This window comes from Condylura cristata, unplaced genomic scaffold (genome assembly GCF_000260355.1).
Source record: "Condylura cristata isolate star-nosed mole 26May11 unplaced genomic scaffold, ConCri1.0 scaffold00014, whole genome shotgun sequence".
In the NCBI taxonomy this organism is placed as follows: domain Eukaryota; kingdom Metazoa; phylum Chordata; class Mammalia; order Eulipotyphla; family Talpidae; genus Condylura; species Condylura cristata.
Window position 1 is genome coordinate 13,080,902 of NW_004567115.1, and position 23,696 is coordinate 13,104,597.

The window sequence follows — 23,696 nt, forward strand, 5'->3', positions numbered from 1 at the left end:
AACACATAATCTTGATGATGGATCACTGACCATCAGTCAGTGGGGATACAATGAGCAAAACGAGAGGGCTGTGCCCACACAAAAGATGACAGTGGGCAGTGTGGAGTTACAGAACTTATCAAATAAGAGAAAAAGAACTGGGTTTCATGAGGAAGAAGAGGGTACAGACAGAACTAGATTCTGGGTAATGCCTCTGGGGCCATGGTCCTGACATGTGACCTCTGCACGGGGAGTATCAGCATGAACCAGGTGAGGTCCTTGGCTTCCAAAGTCTCTGGTTAATTCGAATAAGATGGATCATAAAGCACTGCAAGAATGATGGTTCCCACCTACATGCAAATTCATATCATGTGAGTCCTTCCTGCTCCAAGTCTCTTGAGGGGCCGTATGAAATAGAACAACACAAGATATTTAAATATCTATACATAACTGAACTTGAAAGAAAGAAAGTTAAATCGTCAGGTGCGAGAAATGAAGACTGACTTAATCATCAGGGTAATGCACCTGCACCTCAGGATAATGAGGAACATTGTGGGTGATGTGGTTGGACCAGTAAAGAAATCTATAGAGACTTCATGTGGAGAATGGGCATTAGTAACTACACAGCTACCCAAAATGACTGGAGATGCTGGAATGCAGACTCAGTCATAAAACTGAGTTTAGTAAGAAGGGAACTAATGATCTCTGCCCACCAGAGATCTGGGCGATCAAACGCCCAAGACTGTGTGTGCTGTATGGAGTTGGAAACAGAATTTATATTATCCATACAGTGTGGGAATCTCTAAGCAAATAAAGTAGCCTAAAATATTGGTTCTGAGCTGGTGATGACTGTCATCTGTAGACACAAAAGTCAAAAGCACTCTGGTAGGTACTTTTTCAATCCAGACCAACCAGAATCCTCAAGGAAGGTGATGCCAAGAAAGAGGAGCTGGTAATGAAAAGTGGCACAAGGAAACAGTATCTGTCAATGCCAAGGCAGCAGGCAGAGGAATGAAGATTAGCATCCCAATTTTTCCAGATAATGGAGTGTTCTGAAAGAGATGGTAAATCTGTATTAAAATATTAAAAGAGGCCCTCCCTTGGCTGCGCAGCAGGTTAAAGCGCAGCACTAAGAAGCTAAAGCCACTTCAGCATGAGTTCGATTCCCTGCCCGAGAGGTGACCCACATGGTGTGGCAGACCTCTCCTGACTCGCCTGCAGCTCCCCTCAGCAGTGTGCTTCGTCATTTGGCCTGTTCTGTTCCCCACTCTGTCTCTGGAGAATCTTCTCACTGCCCCTGAACCTCTGGCCTGTACCCCACTTCTGTATGCATAAATAAATAAATCTTTAAAAAATTTTAAAAGAGATACAGGAAGAAATAGAAAACACCAGGAAAGAACAAATACTATGTAAAATAACAGGCAAATTTAAGAATCACATGCGCATCCCAGAAATCAAAAATATTGAAAGTGAAAATTGTATAAATAGTTATAACAAATTAGAGGCATTGCATGCTTGATAGGTTAGATATCACCCCAGTTACTTTAAAATCCTTAATTTAATGGTACTACATGATAATTGGTAAATGGAAGGGAGGATTGAAGAAGTCACCCTGAATACAACACAGGAATAAAGAAGTAGACACTGTGAAGCAGCAGTTAAGAGGTATGAAAGCAGCAGTGATAAAATCCGATATAAATGTGTATGTGTATGAAAGAATAGAATGAATAGATGGTAGATGATACTGAAAAATTATAGAGAACTTCCAAAATTAGTAGAAGGAAAGCACAGTAAATAACTTGTAATAGGAATTCACATTTTAAAAGTGCCCTAAGAAGCATACTGAAACTGCACATCAAAACATATAGGGAAAGTCGCCTTAAGAGCAACTAGAGTGAAGTTACAGATTACTTATACGCATCAATAATTAGACCAAATACAAGCTTCTCAAAACAGATACTAGAAGAGAATGGAATGATTTTGAAAATGCTAAGAGTATGTTATCATCAAATTCAAACTGACTAAATGATAATTCAAGAAGACAAAACAGAAATGATCAAAGGCAGACAATTTGTCTTCTATTCCTGCAGTAACAAATCACAATAAACATAGTGCTTTAAAACAAATGTACATACTTAGGGTTCTGGGGCACAGAAGACCTGAAACAAAGGTGTTGTTGGGGCTGTGCTCCTTCCAGAAGCTTCAGTGGAGAATCTGTTTCCTCGTCCTTTCCAACCTCCAGAAGTCACTTACATTCTTTGGCTTATTAACTTTCCTTCTACCCCCAAAGTTTGCAGCATGCTATACTATTTCTTCTGACTCTGATCCTCCTGCCTCCTTCTTACAAGGACTTTGTGGTTACACTGAGCCCACTCAGATAATCCAGGATACTCACCTCAACTAAGAACCTTACCTTAATCACCTCTGTGTAAGGCAGTGTACTTACAGGTTCTAAGTATTAGGACTCTGAAGCAGCCATCTTGCCTCCTTCAGGGTTCAAGTGGACCAGAGCCAATAAAATGTGTGTGCACATACATTAGTACATGGACATGTATTAAGATTTATTATAAGGAATTAGTCTATACAATTGTGGCGATTAAATATTGAAATCCAAAATTCCTAGGTCAGGCATTAGGTAGAAGATGCTGTCCATGGGTGGTGGTGGTGAGGGGGGGCAGGGGGAGGGTCTCTCTCTCTCCATGTTTTAAGGCCTACTGATGGATGTAATGAAGGCCACACACTTGAAGTCAACTCATTATCTATTTTAATTTCAACTACTATCAACGCCTAGATTAGTGCTTGGTGGAATTGGGACTGCAGCCTAGCCAACTGATACATGAGAAACATTGTCACAGGGTCAAATGGCAGTGTCATTCAGAACAAAATGCAGGTCCATGTAAGGTGAGCACCACTGGGCAATAGATAATCTCAAAAGGAGGGGTACAGGGACCAAAGGAGTTTGGCTGACACTAAGGGGTGTACTTAGTTTCTATGAGGATGCCTGGAATGGAGGTTGCATCCATTCCTCCCCAGGGTTTGAAAATTGTATGGTTCAGGGCTGGCTTCTCATCTCTGTGCTGGCTGGATGCTCCATATCACCTGGTCTAGATATCCCTTCCCGGATGTGTTGTGTGCTCTGCTGCTGAGGTCACAAGCCCCTGGGCTGCAGACATGAATTGACAAGGTGCTGGAAAGGTGGGTGAGCTCATGTCTGCTTCTAGGGCCACATCTGGTAGGCGTCAAGCATTTGCTTAGCTAATCTTTCCTGTCTAAAGTGGCTTATTGGTGATTTCATTCAGAAGGCTTGAAACCTGCAAGTAGAATTCCCAGACAAAACAAATTAGGTATGGATGATGAAACCCCAATTTTGTGCACTTGCCTTCAAGAGCTTGAGGTGAGCCTTCATGGAGTGCTCAAATGAATCAGGGGGTGGGCAGGAATGCACAGCTAGAGCCAGTTGTGGGGTGCTCCTTACCCAGAGTGACGGTGTGAAGACCCCAGGTGGGCAGATGGCCAAGGGGAATGCAGAGAAATGAAGGGATTGTCTCAGTTAACCTCTGTTCCTTTTGATGGGTTTGCTAAGAACTTAGCTTTGACTCCAAGAAAGAGATGCCTGGAAGGAAGGATAGTGTTGAGAGTTCAGTAAGACCTATGTGAGTCTGGGACACTGACTGGCCCAGCGGCGTCAGCATCACATGGAAGCTCAGTAGAAATGCACGTTCTTGGACACATCCCAGATCTACTGATTCCTTAGCTAGAGATGGGCCCAGCAAGCTGTTTCAACAAGCCCTCTAGATAATTCTGATGCACCTGCTCTGAGGTGAGGCACCTTTGAGGCACTAATTGGCACGCAGAGATCATTGATGTGACTGTGATATGTTTCTCCCCAAGGTGTTCTTTAAAGTGATGGATGGCAAGTGGTTGTGTTCATCATTTAGGTTGTCAAGGAATGTAAGCATCTAAAGTGGGACCGTTATTGATGGGGATTAGGGGTGTTATTGTATCCTAGGGGGGGCCATTATTGATGGGGGTGGGAGTTGAGGGAACATTCTAAGTGGGGCCATTATTGATGGGGGTGGTGTTGGGGAGCATCCTAGATTGAACTATGAAGTACCCAGAGCTTCCTGCTGCATGTGGCCGGGGGCAAAGCCAAAGACCTCAGAATCTGGGCTCTGAGAGCTGCCTTTGGGCCAGGAGAAAGGAGGCTGAAGAGAGTGGCAGTCAGAGCCCTGCAGCCGACCCCCCGCCACATGCTGGAATTTGGAGCTTCTCCACAGGCTCGGGCATCTGGGCCTGCTGTGCTAGGCTGAATTCCATTTCCACCTCTTTTCCCCCCCAGATAGTTTAGCAATGGCAAATGTTTTTAGAGTCTGAGGTCAGGAGTGTTCTAACTCATGATATTTACAACTTGAAGTTAAATACTGTAGGTAAACAGGGAATTTGAGAAGTTGGCTAGGCTTTCCCCATGTTGCCCCTCCTGCCCTCATTTCCTGTGTTTAGACCGGACTGTTATTGGTGCAGAGAAGACCTTGGCACCCTGAATGACCCCTGCCAGCAACAGTGGAGATCACTATCCCCTTGTCCCTCCCTGCAGCCCCGGGAGGTAGGGGTAGAAAGGAGTGCCAGAGGTGTGGGTGCTGGGAAGGATGTTCCGATTACTTTTTTCTAAACACAACTTTCTGATGGAATAGAGATTGGCTTACCTTGCCTGACCTCCTGCCTGGACCTCTGCATGTTAACAGTTTCCTTTCCTCTCTCTTGCCAGCCTGGGACCTGAGGAAACTTTTCCAGGAAATGCTTTGGCATTTTCTGCAGTGCTGACTGAAACCCTCTCTTTCTCTCTGCCTACCTGTCTTCCCCCATCCTGGCCCTCAAGATGTTCTCTCCTCTCCCTCCTTGCTGATCTGAGGAGTCGAGGATGGGAGGAAGGCAAACCAGAGGGGAGGGGAAGAGGGAACAGACAGGAAAGTCAAAAAAGGTGAGGCCACAGGAGAAACACACCTCCACCTGGAAAAGGCCAGAAGCAAGTTGAAATGATGAAGGGTAGAGCTGGAATGGAGGTTGTGTGGGGTAGAGTTGTTCTGGTAAAGGATGACCACAGAAGACCAAGCAGACAGCCTGACCACCCGCCTTGCAGTACCAGGCTGCTGCACTAATACCCATCTGAAGACTGAAACTTGACTTGGAACAAATCACCTCCGCTGTTTACTCAAGCAGCTGTTGTCAGGCTCCAGACCCTTCAACTCTCAAGTCAGAGTTCAGATGTCCCACAGCCCCCCAAAAGTCCCCTTGTCCTTCCTCCTGATTCTTCTGTTAATTTAGCAAGCGAAGGTATCCCCAGTGCTATTCCAGACAAATCTTTCCTCTATCAGCTCATGACAGTGAAGAGTTGTGAGACTCTGGCTTGGGGAGGAGCAAATGGTAAGAGCTATGGGACAAGACCTCTTCTCAGAGCTGTGGTCTGATTCAGGAGGTGTCAACATTGCAGAAAGCCAAAGGGGGGTTGTCCAAAGACCCTACAGGTTCACCATTTAATTTGGGGATTGATCTTTGGATCCTGAGTTTTCCAGAAAAGATCTTCTTTTCTTCCCGGGCATGAAGTTCATCAGCTGTCAGATGTGAGGCTCTTTCCCTAGACACCCACTAGCTCACCAGAAACCCAGTGATAGTTCCCTGGATGTCCACGTGGGTCTTCCCTAATCTCAGTGTCTACCTTCACCCCCACCACTTGGCCTATTTCTCGTTGTCTTTGAGTTTCATGTTTTTCTGATGTCCTCCTTCCCTGTCCTTGGTCCTTAGCTGCCCAGTCACCACCCACCCCCATCATTCAGTCATTGCCTTCCCCAGAACTTCTCTTTCGTGCGGAGGTCCCCTGGCCCACTGCTACCTCCAACTGGAGGCGCCTTCTCTCATGTTCTAAGATCTTGTCCTGATCTTTCTGCTCTCATCTGTCTCTTTTTTTTTTTAAAGATTTATTTATTTATTCATACAGAACTGGGGTACAGGCCAGAGATGCGGAGGGTGAGAGGATTCACCAGAGACAGAACGGGGAGCAGAACAGGCAGATCGACGAAGTACACCGCTGAGGGGAGCAGCGGGCGGGTCAGGAGAGGTCTGCCGTGCCATGTGGATCTCCTCCGGGGCAGGTGGGGATCGAACTCATGTGGAAGTGGCTTAAGCTTCTTTGTGCTGTGCTTTAACCCACTGCACCACCAGGGAGGGCCCTCTCATCTGTCTTATCTCTCCCCCACCCCTCACTCTGTTACAGGTTAACCTTTCTAAAATGTTTGGCATATGTTATTATCTCTGCTCAGGAGTCTTCAGTGATGACTGAGAGATAAAATTCCGTGGTCCCTCTCCAGTGCCCATCCTCTTCCTTGGCGTGGCTTTCTCCTCTCACCTAGCCAGAACTATCTCAGGTTAACCACTTCCCTTCCTGACCACTACTCATGCTGGCGTTTTCCCACTCTGTGTCTTGGACCTTGGGCCTGGAATGGACCCCAATTTTTTCCTTTGTGCTTTCTGACATTTGCCTTGCCTTCCGATCTTAACTCTCACCTCAGTCCATCCTGAACCCTTTCGTATTCAGAGCATATCTGGCACCATGACTTCCGTCTCTCCTCTGGCATCTCATTTGCCTTGAGAGTAGTCACTACTTTTGTGTCCAGGTGCCTCATCTTAAATAATTGTTCCCCACAGGGTCTAGTCCTGCTTGACCCTCAGTCTCCCCTTATCTTTATCTTCAATGATGATTTTCAAAAAATATTTGCTTATCACATTATTTCAAATGTTCTTCTGGTAAAATCAGCAAGGATGAACCTGCAGTCATAGACCCTATGAAATCTGCCCAAGTTGGCGGGGCAGAAGAATTGTTAACTGTACCGTAACTTTTCCAGAGAGAGGTGCCATGTAAACAGTTGGAGGAAGGCAACACCAGCAAAGGACAGCATCTAGTAAAGTTCCTTCGGGAACCCTCCAGTAAACCCCACTGCCCTGGAATCAAAAGTGTGGTGGCCTTAGAAAGGAGTCTGCAGGTTCTTGTGCGAAGATGTTAGCAGGAGAGCAGCCTAGGTAAGAGCTTGGGGAGGCTCCCTGGAATGTGTTGTTTCAACAGAACTTGACAGGGGTGTCAGGGTTAGGTCCACAGGGAGGCGAGGGCAGGGGCAGGGAAGTGTTCTAGATAGAGGGCAGCAGCAGAAGCAGCAGTCAGAACCCAAGTGAAGAGAGATGGGTTCAAGGAATAGACACAAGTCAAGCCACTTCCCTGGCTAGTAAGAGGACCTCTTATAGGTTTGCATGCTGACAGGCACATACAGAGTGCAGAGTGAGTCTCGGAAAAGGAAAAGTCTGAAAAAATCAATCCAAATCTCTGTTCTTTATGACATCTAAAACTTGACTGGTAAACAGATATTCTCTGGCCTATGGAGGAATACCTGCAGACAGACTCTGCTCCTCGTGACAGTTTGTCATTGGCCCAGAAGGCAGGCTGCCAGTCTACATGTCAGTTTTGAGAGGGAGGTGGGGAAACAGTTTCAATTTATGGAGAAAGGGAAGGCCCCTACCTCTCCAATGGGCTTTCTCTCACTCTTTGTCTCACACAGAGAAATCTGTGCTCTGAGGGGAAATACTCATGAATCTTGAATAACCAGGACCCTCCAATTGTGCAAAGACAACAGAAGAACGGGGAATGAGGAGGGGGGCACTCCAGGTAGCCCTGGTTGACCCAAAAGGCAGGAAGTAGGTGAGGAGCACAGATCTGTTGTAGTGTTTGCCTGTAGTGGACAATAAATGAGTAATAGAGGAAATAAGGAAATAGTTGGGTGAAACAATTAAAAATAAAAAGACCTCTTCCTCAGTCACTTGGAGTGTAGGTAAGCACAGACTTTCCCTGAGACTGGATAAGGAAATGCAGGAGGCCTATAAATGGTGAAAGAAGTTTTTGGTAAGGTAAACTGAGGACATCTGTCTGCAGACAGACTGCTCCCCGTGACAGTTTGTCATTGGCCTAGAAGGCAGACTGCCATTCTACATGTCAGTTTTGAGAGGGAGGTGGGGAAATAGTTTCAATTTATGGAGAAAGGGAAGGCCCCTACCAGAGAAGCAAGGGGTTAAGGGGCTCCCAGGGCATGCCCCCTTACTTCCGGTGATCACTAGAAATCTCAGCAGTGTTGCTTTTCATTCAGACACATCATTCAACTGTCTGCCTCCATCATTACTTAGCAGTCTTTCCTGGTATTCCTGTATTCAGCTTTCTTCTTTTAAGGATACCAGTCATTGAATTAAGGCCCACTCTATTCCAGTTGGACCTCACCTTGATTACATCTGCAGAGACTCTATTTCCAAATAAAAAGTCACATGCAAAGAGACACCTTACTGACTGGGAAAAAAGTCTTTGCACTCCATACAACAGACAAGGGACTGATCACAAAGCTATACAAAGAGCTCACATGAATCAACAATAACAAAGCAAACAATCCAGTCAATAAATGAGCAGAAGAACTTAAAACACACTTCTCCAAAGAGGAATTGCAAATGGCCAACAGGCATATGAAAAAAATTCAACATCGCTTATAATCAGGAAAACACAAATCAAAACCACAATGAGAAACCACCTCATATCAGTGAGAATGGCACATATCAAAAAAGCTAACAACAAATGTTGACAAGGATGACGATGAAAAAGGATCTCTCCTACATTGCTGGTGGGAGTGCAAATTGGTACAACCACTATGGAAAGCTGTGTGGAGTTTCCTCAGACTACTAAAAATGGAGCTACCATATGACCCAGCAATTCCACTCCTAGAGATCTATCCAAAGGACACAAAAACATTCATTTGAAAGGATACATGCACCCCTGTGTTCATTGCAGCACTATTTACAATAGGAAAAACCTGGAAACAACCCAAATGCTCAAAATTAGATAATTGGATCAAGAAGATATGTTATATATACACAATGGACTACTACTCAGCCATTAAAAAGATAAACGCACGCCATTGGCAACAATATGGATGGAGCTAGAAGGAATCATGCTCAGTGTAATAAGTGAGAAGGAAAAACAAAAGCATCAAATGGTTTAACATATAAGGGAATCAAATAAGACATAAGGGGACAAAAACAATACAGAACAAAAACAAACAGACAATTATAAACCAGAGATATCCTACAGAGACAGGGGTTGGAAGGAGGGAGAGAGGAATGTGGGGGACTGTGGTGATGATGTGCAGGCAAATGGGGGGGGAAGGAAATAATGTTTTAAAACAAATAATGTAAATAGATATTTGAGTTAATAAATTCAATTTAAAAAACAAAGTCATATGCACAGGTACAAGGGTTGGGGTTTTGATATCTTTTGGAGCAAAGATGCAATTCATTCTATAATCCCCAAAAGGAGGCTGGGGCAGACAGAAGGTGGAGAATGTCCTTAGCATTCTGCTGTAAGACCCCGGCACAGAGAGTAGGGTGGAGGGTGGCATGAGATCAGTTGTGAGTGTACTATGCACTAGGGGCCCCCCACAGGACTGAGGGGAGAAGGGTGAGTAGAGAGGCAAAGTGGAGGTACACAGATGTGGTGGGGAAGATATTCCTGCTTCCTCACCCAGAGACATCTTCAGGTGGGGAAGTCCTTTGAGTTCATATCTTTGGTATTTTAACAGTCATCCATCAGTGAGAAATCAGTACCCCTGGGCCATATGTCCCTCTATGCTCTGTAAGATGTCAAGTGGTGGAATCTAAATTGTGCACGTAGGTTAATGCTTGGGGAGGACATTTCATTATCTCCAGGTATCAGATAGAAGAGGGAGGCTTGAAAACTAGACAAAGGGCCTTTTCCTCCTGCCACCCACCCATCCATCCATCCGCCCATCCTGGCACCAGAATAGCAGAGGGAAGGAATGACCCAAGAAGTTATTCCCCAGAAGTGGGATGATTTTCTTAGAGAGGAAATCTGTTCTGTTCAGGTTGGATTCTTCTTTTTCTTTTTTTTCCCCCTGAACACTTTCTGCTGACTCTCCAGCGTTTGATCCATGTTGGGTAGGACCTGAGAGACCAAGTTTTAAGGCAGCTGTGTCACCTTTGAATAGTGGGGAAGACAGTGGGCACCTGTGAGAACAGCTTGTGGGGGTGAATCCTGGCTCTTTTAGCAGGTGGGGATGCCAGGGTGATCTGGGTAGGGTGGGCAAAGTTTCCCTGCAAGAAAGTATGTCTGCCGGATACAGATCCACACTGGCTGGTCCCCCCGACCCTGCCTCTTAGAGCGTCACAACAGTGAACTGAGTATGCCTGTCTATTGCGTGTGCGCTGACATCAATAGCGAATGGGAACAGTGCTGACGGTGAACAGAGCCCAGCAGCTGGCGCAGTCAGGGCCAGCAGGCTGTCTGCTCACCCTTCTCTCGACTGTCTGGTATTTTCTACTCCATTCCAGCTTCTGGAACTCCACTGTGGCTTCCCGTGGGCTAGGTGTGTACGTGGTGCAGCTTCTGAGGAGCTGAGGGATGGGCCGTCCCACCTGCTGCAGTTGAGGCCAAGTGGGTCGTGGTGGGGTAGGGGCTTCCTTGGGCTTGGGCTTCTACCTCCTGCAGGCAGGGCCCTAGGCCCCAGCCCCTCCTCACTGTTCAGTCTCCAGATTCCTGATAAAAACCCACAGGACTAAAAGTGGACAATGAGTCAGATCCTGTTTCTCCAAATGGAGATTATTGGGTTTCCCAACATGGAGACGGAACTGGGCTTGATTCTGATGAAAGTAAAAGAATGCACAAGGGTTTGCTAAGTAACTTGCTAGCCTCTAGAACTATTTTGTAAGATAAATAGTACAATGGAGAGAAAAGACTGCCATTTCTTCAAGGAATTTACAACTGATTTTGATAAATTTACATCCTACTAAGGCTTAAAGCTTCAGGTGTCATTCTCTGAAGTTCTCTTTTCCCATTGATGTATTCTCCATCATCCTTCAGCAAATATTTGTCAAAATTGATTGCCTCTTCCTCACAAAATAGCAGCGCTTCTGGGCTCACTCCTCTCTCTGGCTGGTATCAGGGTTGCCGAACACCTCAAGTTATCAACATTCAAGATGTTGATAACTGCAGTGTAGGCTCAGTAACCTAAAGGGACAATGGAGAAGCTATGACCCAGGATGGTGCAACCAGAAAAACCAGAGGGTAAAAGTGAGCCTAAATAGGGGGTGGGAGTGAAGCACCCCAGGCAAAGAGCATGTCCCTAACCCTAAGGCCTTGGGACAATACAGTTTAATCTGCTTCAAGAATTTATCTTTCAGTTACTAATTTCAATTACTTTTCAACAGAGTGAATATCAGTAGCTGGGTAGCAGGCAGGCAGGAGGCCTTAAGGTGGGAAGCCCAGGGAGAGCAGAAGGAGCAGGCTAGAGTCCTGCCGGGACCCTGCCCTAGAGTTTAATCCGAGGTAGTGTTAATCATTAGAGTCGTGACAGACTCTGATCTCCATTTTTCAGATCAGTCACTGATCATGACTGGTTGTTTTTTTTGTTTTTTTTTTTGTAAAGTACATAACAGGCAAACTGGGCTCAGGACACAAGAGTCTCAAAAGACCCCACCCTGGAGGTTGGTGTGACTGGGGAGGGCCCCTGGGTGTCAGGATGGCTGAGGATGGCCTACTGGCGCTGCAGGCTGCTCCCTCGGTGAATTTTCTGAAGATGTTGCCCTTAGGTTCAGCGCCTGTTTTGTGTAAACATGATATAAACCTCCTTAGAAGGTGCGTGGGCTATCGGTTTAAGTGCAGATGGGAAGGGGGAAGGCAGACACAGGAAAAAGGACTGTGGTGCTGGCTAGGTGGGTCTGACAGGCCTCAGCGCAGGGCAGCACTGGAGACAGAGAGCAGAGCATGTGGAAGGGTTTGGAGGTCAAAGCACCAGGGTGGAAACTGGAATGGAGAGGAGGAGTCAGTGTGGAGTAACAGCAATGGGTGAGCACAAGAATGTCAGATACTGATAGGGAGTCAGCGCTGAAGTGTGTGGGATGCACAGGGCCGAGGAGGGAGACACCTACTCCAGACCGTCACTGGCAGCTTCAGCACCGCTGGGCCTGGCCTGTGCTGGGTGGGAAGGACCCCAGGACAGCATGCCCAGAGAGATGGCAAAAGAGGACGTCCCCAGATGCCATCACATGGTGGAGCAAAGCCAGGAAAGGGCTCCTGTGAAGATGTCTAAGGAGGAGCAGAAGGCCAGCAAGAGCACTGGGTGGGAGGTGACTTCCTAAGCATGAAACCGAGTGTCAAATGCTGCAGGACTAAGGCAAAGCTATCACCAGGGGCCCACCAGATTGGGCAACCAGGTAACTGGCAATCTTCTTGACAGCAGCTTCAGAGACACCTCCTCCATGAACTCTCCTGATGTCCAGCAGCTCAGCTGAGCAGAACCATGGGTGATTTGGCTCCAGCTGGCTGCCGTCATGTACCTAGTATGTGGTATGAGATAATTTTGCAAGCGTTCTCTGAGCCTCAGTTTCTGCTCCATACGCAAAAGGAATCATACCTCCCAGAGTGGCTTGAAGACTAACTTTATTCAAAAAATATTTATTATGTGCCAGCTAGTCTGCTAGATGCAGAAGATACAGGGTGACCAAGACTGACAATGGGGAGGCAGAAATTGGTAAGTAAAAAAAAAACAAACAAGGTGATGTGAAGAAAGCAGGAGTGCTTACCTTTGGCCACCAGTCAGTCATCTCAGGCAGGAGGATCATTCCTTCCCTGGGGAAAAAAAACAACAAAAAAAACTCGGGGCCCTCCCTGGTGGCACAGCGGGTTAAAGCACTGCACTAAAAAGCTTAAGCCACTTCCGCATGAGTTTGATTCCCGCCTGCCCTGGAGGTGACCACGTGGCAGACCTCTCCTGACCCACCTGCTGCTCCCCTCAGCAGTGTACTACATGGATCTGCCTGTTCTGCTCCCCACTCTGTCTTTGGTGAATCCTCTCACCCTCCGCATCTCTGGCCTGTACCCCAGTTCTGTATGCCTACATAAGAAAACAAACAAACAAACAAAAAAAACCCTCCAGAGCCTCAGGGTTCTGGATCTTTCTGACATCATGTCTGACCCTCAACCCCACTTTCTCTCTCTTTGAAAAACTACTTTCACTTTCTTTGAGGGCAGAACGGGAAAAGCTTGATCTTCAAACCCTTCCGGGAGCTAAGAGAAAATATTAACATCCCATCTTGTTACTGCAAAGAATGGGAAGAATATAAAATAAATAAAGTTTCCATATTAATAATCAAAATGGTCTTTTCCTGCCTAAGTGAGGTCGAGAAATTTCCCTACACGTGCTTTATTTCAACCCAGGACGTTACTCTTGAACCAACTTCTAAAAATGACAAGTGGCACCGTTGTCCATGAAGGCAAGCTTTTCTAGAAGAAATGACCCTGGGGACTTTTGAAGAACTTTAATACATATTTACATAAATGTCAATGATAATTTTACTTTTCTGGGAGACTTTGATCACCTTGCTTCTAGTTAATTTCGCCAGTCTACCTACTCTCTTGTGGTCATGTTTTCTCTCCTTTCAAGACTTTCCCCCCTAAATTTATGATTTCCAATGCCCAGATGGGTTCTAGGCAGCTCAGGCAGGTTCTCCTTTGCTCCTCCATTTCATCTTTCTTTACAAATCCCGCCAGCTTAGTCCAGCCATCTGCCTTCTCCACCCTCAGGGCTAAGCTTCAGACTGGACACCAAGTGGGGGGGGGGGTTGACAAAACAACCACAAATAAAGTGGGGATTTGAGAGATCTGAGGTAGACGCCTTTTTGCGTGCCCCATGTGCCATCACACAGAATGTGGTAATCCAAGTCCATGTTTCTTTCAGTCTGTTCTGATCTTTATGCTTCCAAGGGTTCCCAGCACCCTTCCGCTCAAAGGCCTTGTCTAGCTCATCATCATAATAAATACAACCAGGGGAGAAAATAACAATAATAATAATGAACAACTATATACCAGAGATGTTTTACAGGGGTGGAGTGGGGAATGGGATCAAAAGTTGGGGGGTCGGGGAGTGCACTGGACTATGGTGATGGCACAGGGGTGATTTGGTGATGGGTAACCCATGGGGATTACAACTGAGATGGAAAAAGGCACAAAATGATGTAAAAATAAATGATTATATTAATTAAATAATAATAATAAATACAAACATGAAATAACAACAGAAAGAAGCAGATTGGGACTTCCAGCATCCACTTGAATTTGGTCTTAGCAACCTTTCGGTAAGGTTTAGTCCATGCTGAGTGGACTAGATTAAAAAGTGGCTGAAAGGGCCTGGTCTGGTCCAGTTGCATGGGGCCCTGGCCCTGAGTGCTGCCTTGGCCACTACACCTGGGAAACATGGAAGCAGGAGGGAGTCCACTTCAGCAGCCTGCTTCACCAGGGTTCTGTTAGTCCTCCTGGCCTCTGGTGAGTCCATGACCCTCTCTGAGGTAACCATCAGAGTGGCCTTTCTCAGTAACGTGCAGCAAACCTGCCAGACAGTGAGTCCACTCTATGGACTGTAGAGGCTGGCCAGTGGGCACTGGACAGAAGGGGGAAATAATACTGGGCAGTGAGAAAGCCACCAAGTGCCCAGCCCCACAGGCCTCCCCTCCCAGGCAGAGTCTTATCTCTGACTTTCAATCTGGTTGCCACTTCTAATGAAACAAGGAATCAGTGTTGGAAATCTATGTGGTTCTTTCTGTTTGTTTTAGATTGTTCTGATTTTTATACTCCCAAGGGCCCCCAGGCCTCTGTCCCGTCAAAGGCTTTTTCTAGTTTATAGAAACCCTAATAAAACTGAAGGTACCTTTTATTATTGCTACTATGAATAACAGCAACTTTGACCCTTGACTGGCTATTTTGAATCTGAATTTTATCTTGTTCAGACATTCTTCCTGAATAAGAACATATTTGATTTCCTGAATCATTTCTTAAAAGAGACAGTTCCTTTGGAACCACTGGCCAAAGTCACACCCTGAAAGAGGCCCAGGAGATGTAAGCAGGTCGACTGACTGAGAAGTTCTCATTCTAGGACGTATCTGAGTCTTTGCTTTCTTTCATCGTCTTTTGACAGCACAGGAAAAAAGGATCCTCGCCTCTTACCTCCCCTCCAATTCTGAGGACTCTTAGGCAAGCCAATCCAGAACAGAGGCGCTCTTCCCCCTTCAGAAGCCTGCATCTGTGGGGGTTATTGGGAAACTGCCAGAAATCATCCTTTCTGAATTCCTTCTTTGCCCCCATTGCATTTGGGGCTGCCTGAGCCCTGAGCCGCACCTCCCAGGCCTTGACCACATGGTCACTGCCAACCGGGGCTAAGAATTCTCTCTGAGGTTAGAGACACTGAAAACTAGAAACAGAGTAGAGATGAGCAGACACCCACCGCCAGCTCCACTCTCCAAGCCCTGTGCCTTCTGATGGAGACACACCAACCACTTTGGAAGACTCTAGCCAAAAAAAAAGGTGCCCTCATGCTTGAGTTAAGGGGGAGGGAGCTAGTTTGTGAAGAAGAGCTGACAAGTATATACTACCTGCAAACTTTTTTCCCTATTGAAAAAAATGGGGACAGAGTTATTAACTTGTTGCTAAATATTATCAAGAAGTTGGTTGGGTTTATAACTTGAGATAGGTTGATTGTCCCCTTTCACCCCCAACACCCTTATTATAATGAAAGTCATGAGTAAAAACATGGTCAAAGCCAATAAAAAATGAAGAAGGAAAGACTAAAGAAAGGGGGAGAAATGATGTGTCGACAAAACATTTCAATAATAATCATTTCATTTCAACGTAGTTGGAATGAAAAAGAGAGGAGGAAAGCAGGTTCTCAAGGGCGTATGTGGAACCTACAGTGAGGGGAGCCCCTGGACTTGTGACTCATTCTAAGTGACAGACTTAGAATCAGAAAGTGAGATGTGGAGTTGAATTCAAAGGGTTCATCCAGAGTGGTGCAGTAGTCTCCCCAGGAATGGAGGGCTATCAGCTAGGGGTGCTGTGTACCCCCAAGAGGGAAGACCCACTCCTCTGACTCCCACCTTGTCTGTCACAGGTGGAGTGATCCAATAATACAAATAGTGATAGAACTGTTAAAGTTGGGAGATGTAGGGAGATGGGGGGAGATGTGAGGGTATATGCGTTAAGTCCTCTCCTCAAATGGCATACAATCAAATGTGATAAATCAAGAATGGCAGAACAAGCAGACCTTAAGTCTGCAAGATATCTTAATAGATAAAAATCATAAATTCTCAGTTTGGCTTTCTAACTTAGCGACAAAACAATTCCACTTAAAAATATCATATGGTTTTTGAGTATCATCAATAGAAAAAGTGGAAACGGGTGATTGTGCCTTAGCCACAAGACTGGTGGTGGTCTTGAGCTGGTACAGGGTTGGGTATTGTCATTCTGAGCCTGCCCATATCATTCGAGGTTGAAATGATGCATGTATCATCACACTGATGCAGAATAAAGGGGGAAAATGAAAAAGTGAGAGAAATGTAAATAGATTTTATGATTACACAGGAGGAGTCCAACTGACTGAACAGGAGCGTGTAAGTGAAAAATGTTGCACTAAAACCAGCTTAGGTTGTCAGTGGGGCTGTGCTGTTCTGGTGCTTCCCAAGAGGTATGTGAGCCGCAGACGCGTTCTTGCCTGTCTGGGGTGCAGTCAGGTCCAGGCCAGAGAGGAGGAACAGAATGTACTCTAGAGCCAGATTCGACTCCCAGAGATTGAAAGAGCCGAGGAAGTGGCAGCTTCTGTCTCCTCCCTTGCTCTGAGAACTGCTGAGTGGCCCTCAGTTCAAACGGTCTCTGGGATGGTAAGGATGTGGTTTCACTGTGTTGTCCTTTCCCTCCCTCCCTCTTCACCCTCTCCCTCCCTCCCTCCCTTCTCTTCCTTCTCTTCTTCCCTCCCTCCCTTTGTCCCTGTCCCTCTGTCCCTAAGAATTAATTCCATTTAGGTTGTTGACAGCTGCCATTTTCTGATAGAAGCAGTTATTCCAAACCGGGGTGGGGGGAGGGTGTCATAACCTGTGTCAAAGCTACTCCAGCCCCATCTACTCCTAGATGACTTTATTTCCTCTCTCAATTACTTCAGTATGTTAAAATCTCAGAGACATGACATCCTAATGGACATTGGGCACCAGCTGAATTTTCTAGAGTTTTGCCTTCCCCAAGATGCATGCAGGCAAAAATCAAGAGTGGGCTCAAGCAGAGGCAGCAGTTAAGCGTATCACAAGCTCATGGAGATCACATTTCAGAACCATTGCCGGTGTCCGAATAACTACAGTTAGATGCCTTGGATCATATTTAGTTTGAAAACAAGTCTCACCTACCTCTTGGGAAACACCAGAATATTCCAATACTTAGTTTGGAAACCAGGTCATACACAGGTATAGTAAAGGAAACCAGCTCTACTCTGTTACTGACTCTCATTCATCCCGAGTCATAAGGACATCCATCTTTGTGCTCAAAGGTTACCTTTTCTGTCTTTGTGACTAAAACCTCAATCTTGTGGCATCTTAGTGTCTTCCCAGCCTTTCTTGACACTGTTGGTAAAAAGGTTCCTCTTCATTAGAAGAAATATCTCATAATCACTCCAATTTCCCTGCTTCCTTCCTGTTTGAACTTCCTCTGTATGTTTGTTAGGATTGGAGAAAGAATGGGCTAGAGCCACAGCATTCACATTTTGAGGTATTAAAGCTTCCTACCCACCCCACCCTGCAAAACTTCTCCCCTTGTATTAGCTTTCTCCTCAAGCTTCTCTAACGCTAACACTTACTCATCATGCAAGCCTAGCTGTTCCCATTAGCACCCCGGAACTTAGATATTTACATGGATTTGACTCTTGCATGGTGAGCGCCTTGAATAAAATCATTGCCACTCTATTGCCAATGCTCATTTCATATATATGTGTGTTTGTGATATAAATGTACATTTATAATACTTACACATACATTAGACATACATATGCATAAGTGTATATATTTTACATCACTCAAGGAATTCCATTCAAAGTCTTAGAGCATTGTTTTGAATGCCTTTATGGTTACAAATTGATTTTTTTTCTTAAGCTAACTTTATTGATGTATAGTTTGAGGTACTGTATACATACAGTAAAGTACACAGTTTTCAAGTGTTTGAGTTTTGATAACGGTACATAATGGTGTAAATACAGCCACAATCAAAACGTAAATTACTTCCATCACCTGAGAAAGTCCCTTTGTACAGACATGGAAATCTTTAACATTTTAACTTAGGTTTAGAGGTATCCAGAAATGAGTTCGATTTGAGCCAAATAAGTAAAGGTGGCAGTTGACAAGTGCTGTGGTATGAATTGTGTGGCCTGTAGACTGAAGATAATGTTGAAGGGGGGATTCATAAGTGATGGACAACATGTCATTAAACAAAAAACCTGCCACCTCCCAGCTGGCTGCTCTGATCGGTATGTATTCTGGAGCAAGGGCTCATCAGCTTGAGTAGCTTAAAGATGCATCCATTCACTTAACAATGACTGAGCCCCGATTATGGCCAGCTATTTACCTGGATACTCAGGATATAGTGTCCTGAAAAATATTCATCATTTTTTCCCCCAAGGAGTCTACATGCTGGCAGGTGGAGAGGTCAATACATGAGAAATCGAGTGCAGTATGTAGTTTCAGGGAGCAATCAGTGCTATGAAAAGGGAAAAATAAGGGCTCTCCCTGGTGGCACAGAGGGTTAAAGCACACCACTAAGTAGCTAAAGCCACTTCTGCATGAGTTTGATCCCTGCCCCGGAGGTGACCCACATGGCTCGGCAGCCCTCTCCTGACCCGCCTGCTGCTCCCCTCAGCAGTGTACTTCCTCAGTTGGCCTGTTCTGCTCCCCACTCTGTCTCTGGTGAAGCCTCTCATTGCCTCTACACCTCTGGCCTGTACCCCAGTTTTGTATGCATAAATAAATAGATCTTTAAAAAGAAAAGAAAAGGGAAAAATAGTAAAGCAAGGAAATTACAAATGACGGTGTGCTAATTTAAAGACAATACAATCCATCTTACTTTTCTTTTCCTCTGTGAAGAAATCACACGACTCAGATTCTGCCATCATCTGCCTTCCGAGTTACATGCCCTCTTTCTCTAAAATATATTCTGCAGGACGTTAATACCTGCTGTATTTTTTTTTTTTTTAATATGTGTTTGTTGGAAAGAGGAGGGTAGTTCCATGGTTAAAGAAGTATGGAGAAAGTTGGAGTGAACAAAGTGAAGCGGGTCTTCACCGAAGGTTTTCTCTGATTACTTACCATGCTAGTACGAATTGTAAATACTCACCAAGGGGCAGGATAGTATGCAAAGTTTTCGAATTTGTTTTCCTCCAGGGAATCCTTTCAGCCTGGACTGTCTGTAGCCAGGGGCACTCTGTGTAACACACACCCTGTGGGAAATGTGTTCTGGAGTTCTCATGCCACAAGAGCACCAAGTGACACGCAGGTTCAGCTGCTTGGAAGACAAAGGGAGTGGAGGGGCCTCTCCTTGTTGTCCCTCCAGTAGGTGGATAACTCACTGTACCCAGACAGGACCACAAAGCACAGTCTCTCACCAAGCTTGCCAGCCCTGTGAACCGGTCTTATCCTCCTCCCATTATTGGTGGGGAGAATCCTGCTAGGAGAAATCAAATATGCAGTCACACCATTTTTCACAGAGCCTGCTTGCTTGACTCCAGCATCCAGATCATCACAGTATACACAGAGCTGTCTACGCCATGGTGGAGGGTGGACTGCTGCCCAGCCAGCAAACCCTGTCCCTCTCCCACCAAGCCATCAGCATCTCTTCTGCACCCCAGGCGCCTCCTCTGCAGATGGATTTCTGTTTCTTCTGTATTGTCTGCATTGTTTCTTGCCCCATCCAAGGGTCATAGCCCCACAGGCCCTCCCCATAAACTCAGTAGGCGGGGCCAGATGGCTGTGACCCTGTGTGACCCCAGTCAGAGCGCTCTACTGAAACTCTCCATTTACTGCTTTTTCTTTTCCTGGTATTATTTTCCCACCCTTCCTTCCCCTGCAGCCACATATCTGAATTTTCACTGCCTGCTACATCTCCTGGAAACTGGGGGCCCAAATACGTACCTGTACTTCTACCAGGGCACCCAGACTGGACAAGGCTGCAGTGGCAGTGAGGTCAGTTCTGTGAGGGCCATGGAATGTGGAGGGGAGCCAGCTCACGATAGGTGGAGTCCTCTACCACATCCAGTAGGAGAAAGTGGGAGATGTCTGTTTTTACGGGAAAGAGCAAATGCGTATCTTTCAGGAAGGGCTCTGACACAGATTTTCTCTCTCACGGTCCTCACCTTCCTCTCATGAGACTGCCAGGGAATTTGGTAGAGGTTAGTCAGTTCTATTAATTCACTACTATCTTGGAAGGGGAGATAGTTTCTTCCTGAGCTTTATGCTCAGAAACTGCTCACTGCCCTCTCATAAACACTTCTTTTCCTGTGCCCCCCTCCCTGTTTCTATGCCTGACCTTGCCCCCTCATGACACTCAAGTTGGAAACATGGCCCCTTTCACCCCACCTCCATTGGTGACAGCCCTGTCAACTTGCTACGGACAAGGAGGAGGAATCCTAGAATCCCCTAAGCTGCCCGTTCTTAATAGGTTCTGCCATCTACCGTATCAAGACAAAACTTTGTATGACAACGGGGAAGAACTTTAACAATTAGTGTGCAACACAGAAAAGGGGAGGAATGGGGGAGAATAGAGTTTTCAAATCAAACATTCATAGTTGGCCGTCCCCTCGCGGATGTATGTCCAGCCCAGGAGGGTTGGTCCAAAGCAAGGCCTGAAAGCCTGCCACAAGGCTAACGCTCCTGCTGATGAGGACCTGTAGGAAAGGGGCAGAAGAGGACAGGTAAGTCTTGAAGGAAAAGAGCAAAATCAAAATCAAATCAAAGTTGCCATCGTTAACCTCCCACAGTTCTCTCACCCACATGTTTCAACCAGTCCAGGGTCAAAAAGCAAGGGCAGCTTCTTCACATGTCTCTGCTCCATGTGCCTCCTCCAGGTCGCCTTCTGGCTCCTCTCCATCCTGCTGCCTGCCTTCCCCAGTCTCCTCTCCAGCCTCTTCTCTTCCCTGCTCAGCCCCACCCTCCCTTGGGTGGGGCAGGGAACATGGCACTTTCCCCTTTCCTGGGGACCACGCTGTTATAAACCCACTCTCTGCAGGAGCCCCTGAATAAGTGCCTCCCAGAGCCCCACCGCCTCCTCTGGCCAGGCCCTCACTGGCTCTCCTAGGTTGTCCCAACAGCCTCTCTCGATGCCAGCCGTGCGCCGACACACTGAGTTGTTTCTGTGTGGAAGTCAGCCACAGGGTGCTGGGATTTTTAAAAACAGCCTTGAGCTGGGCACATAACTGAGTCCCATGCTGGACAAGGGGAATCTCTGAAGGGGGGAGAGATTTCCATATAAAGAAAGAGAAGATGACTGCAGATTGTGAGCATATCACAGACACTGGTGTGTGCTGTGAAACTGGAGTAGTATGACCTTGAATTTGAAGGGCAGAGTGTGTGGCAGCAGGTCTTGCAATTATCTAGTGATGCGTAATAAAGCAATGTGAGGTTTCATGCTTAAACAGTGGCATTTAGTCTGCTCAGGAATCTGCCATCTGCCCAAGGCTTGGTGAAAAGAGCTCATTTCTGCTCCAATTGGCACTGAAGGCTGTGGATGGAAGCTTCCAAGGTCTCATTCAGTCACATGTCTGCCAGCTGATACTGACTCTAGACTGAAACCTAATCTGGTTTCAATGGCCACCAGTGTGTGACTGTCCTGTTGGGAAGACTGGGCTTCCTTACAACATGGGGTCTGGGCTTAGAGGGTCCTAGGAGAGTGAGTGGATTCTCTATTGGTTTTGACAACCTAGCCTCAGCGGTCACATGGCATCACTGCTGCTTCATTTTCTTCACTAGAACAAAGCAGCTAACAGTGGCCCCTGTAGAAGGGGAGGGAGCGAAGACCTCATCTTTTGCACTCACCTTTGAAGAAGTGTCATTGTCCACTCCAGACATCTCAGGCTCGATCGCCTAAGCCAAGAATCTGCTAATGGGATATACTCAGGGTCCTCCTTTTCTGCCTTCAGTTTTCCCATTTGGAAGAGAGAGTGGGAATAGATCATTTTCAAAATTACATTAAGAACGCCATCAAGTAAAAGCTGTATAGTAGAGGATGGGAACTAGAGTGTTGGTGGGCATCATAATGTAGCTTATATTGATGTTAGATTTTAATGTTGCATACCTGAAACTTCTATGTTATAAACCAATTCCGTACAAATTGAAATTGAAAAGAGAGTTTCAGTATATAAAGTGGAGCAGAGTAGACCCTTGCTAAGGCATGAGGGCTGGATTGCTGCCTTAACCTCTGGTGCGAGCTTTCCTTCTGTCTCTGGTGATGAATGTGGTCACTGCCTGGGCTTGGGGCAGGAGGTAGTTTGGAGAAGTATTTAGTTTCATGGATGTGATCACTTCCTTGGCTCTGGAGGCTGCAGATATGAATGATGGCAAGCAGCTAGGGTTTGTCCCTATCAGTAGTCCCAAACTAATCTCTCAAAGGTAGGAGTGGGAGTCTGAAGTCCAGTTCCACCCTCTGGAATGGGTCCCCTGTGGAGCAGGTAGGCTCAGCTTTATAAGGAAATGGAAAGTGGAACTCCCCCACACACACACATACACACACACACATACCCCTGCACTCCTGAGATGCTAGCCTTCCAATTCAGGAAGAAACTTTGGCAGGTTATGAAACATAAGTGACCTATCTTGCCCTGGAGGAAAAGTGCAATCTCTAGAAGTGTCACGTGTGTGTGTGTGTGTGTTTGTGTGTGTATTGGGGTGTGGGTGTGGGTTCAATGTCAGGTAAGTGGTTAAAGGGGCTTAGGAATAAGGCACTCTTGGCTCCCCAGCTGAGAACCAAGAAGGCCCAGAGCTCAGCCTGGAGCTGACTGCTCATGTCCTAGACTCCTGTCTGTTCGCATAAACTTCAGAACTCACATTTACCCAGTTTTATCCAGGCAAGGCATTCAGGGCAGGGAAGGGCATAGAGAGCAAGACATAGGCCCCCATAGGCACACAAAAAAAAATACAGCCCCTGTTAGGGCTGATAAGGGGTAATTTCCAGTCTTGAGGACAGCCATTCAAGCCATGTGGTTTGGGGACTGCGTGGTGGTGCATCATTGGGGTGTTTGGAGTGGTCTTCTAGGTTGCACATTGGTGGGGGAGAGAGGATGAAGGACAGACCAAGAGAGTGGGGCAGTGTGACCTAGAGCTTCCCCTGGGGGTGATCTGAACTGGCAGGAGAGGGGCCGACATCCCTCACAGGATACAGAGAGGCAGAGTGGCAGCCTGAGGGTCTCTGAGGGCTGTCAGACAATTCAAAGGGCTGAGGGACCTGGGTGACTGACTGATAAGTCAGATCCTTCCCTGAGGGGACTCTCCAACTGTCACCATTATGGTGGAGTGATGGGATGAAATGAAATTAGAGGTCTGGGAACCCCAGGATGGAAGGCCTCACTGGCTCCTGGTCTCTCCCCAGGTGTTCGTGCTCTGCCATGGGATCCTGCAGCTCTGTCAGCTGCTGTATAGCGCCTACTTCAAGAGCAGTCTCACCACCATTGAGAAGCGCTTTGGCCTCTCCAGTTCTTCCTCAGGTCTCATTTCCAGCTTGAATGAGGTAAGCAAGGCTCTGGTCCATCAAGACCTCACTTGTGCTACACCTTGCCTGC

The 23,696-nt window shown here is 46.4% G+C and overlaps 1 protein-coding gene across 1 annotated transcript in view; it reads left to right on the forward strand.

The window, feature by feature from the left end:
• Positions 1–23,696, forward strand: part of SLCO2A1 (solute carrier organic anion transporter family, member 2A1) — an 81,083-nt gene that overhangs the window by 8,750 nt on the left and 48,637 nt on the right. The window contains exon 2 of the mRNA XM_004682188.2: positions 23,507–23,644. Coding sequence (XP_004682245.1) covers positions 23,507–23,644 — 138 coding nt within the window. The remainder of the gene's footprint in view (positions 1–23,506; positions 23,645–23,696) is intronic.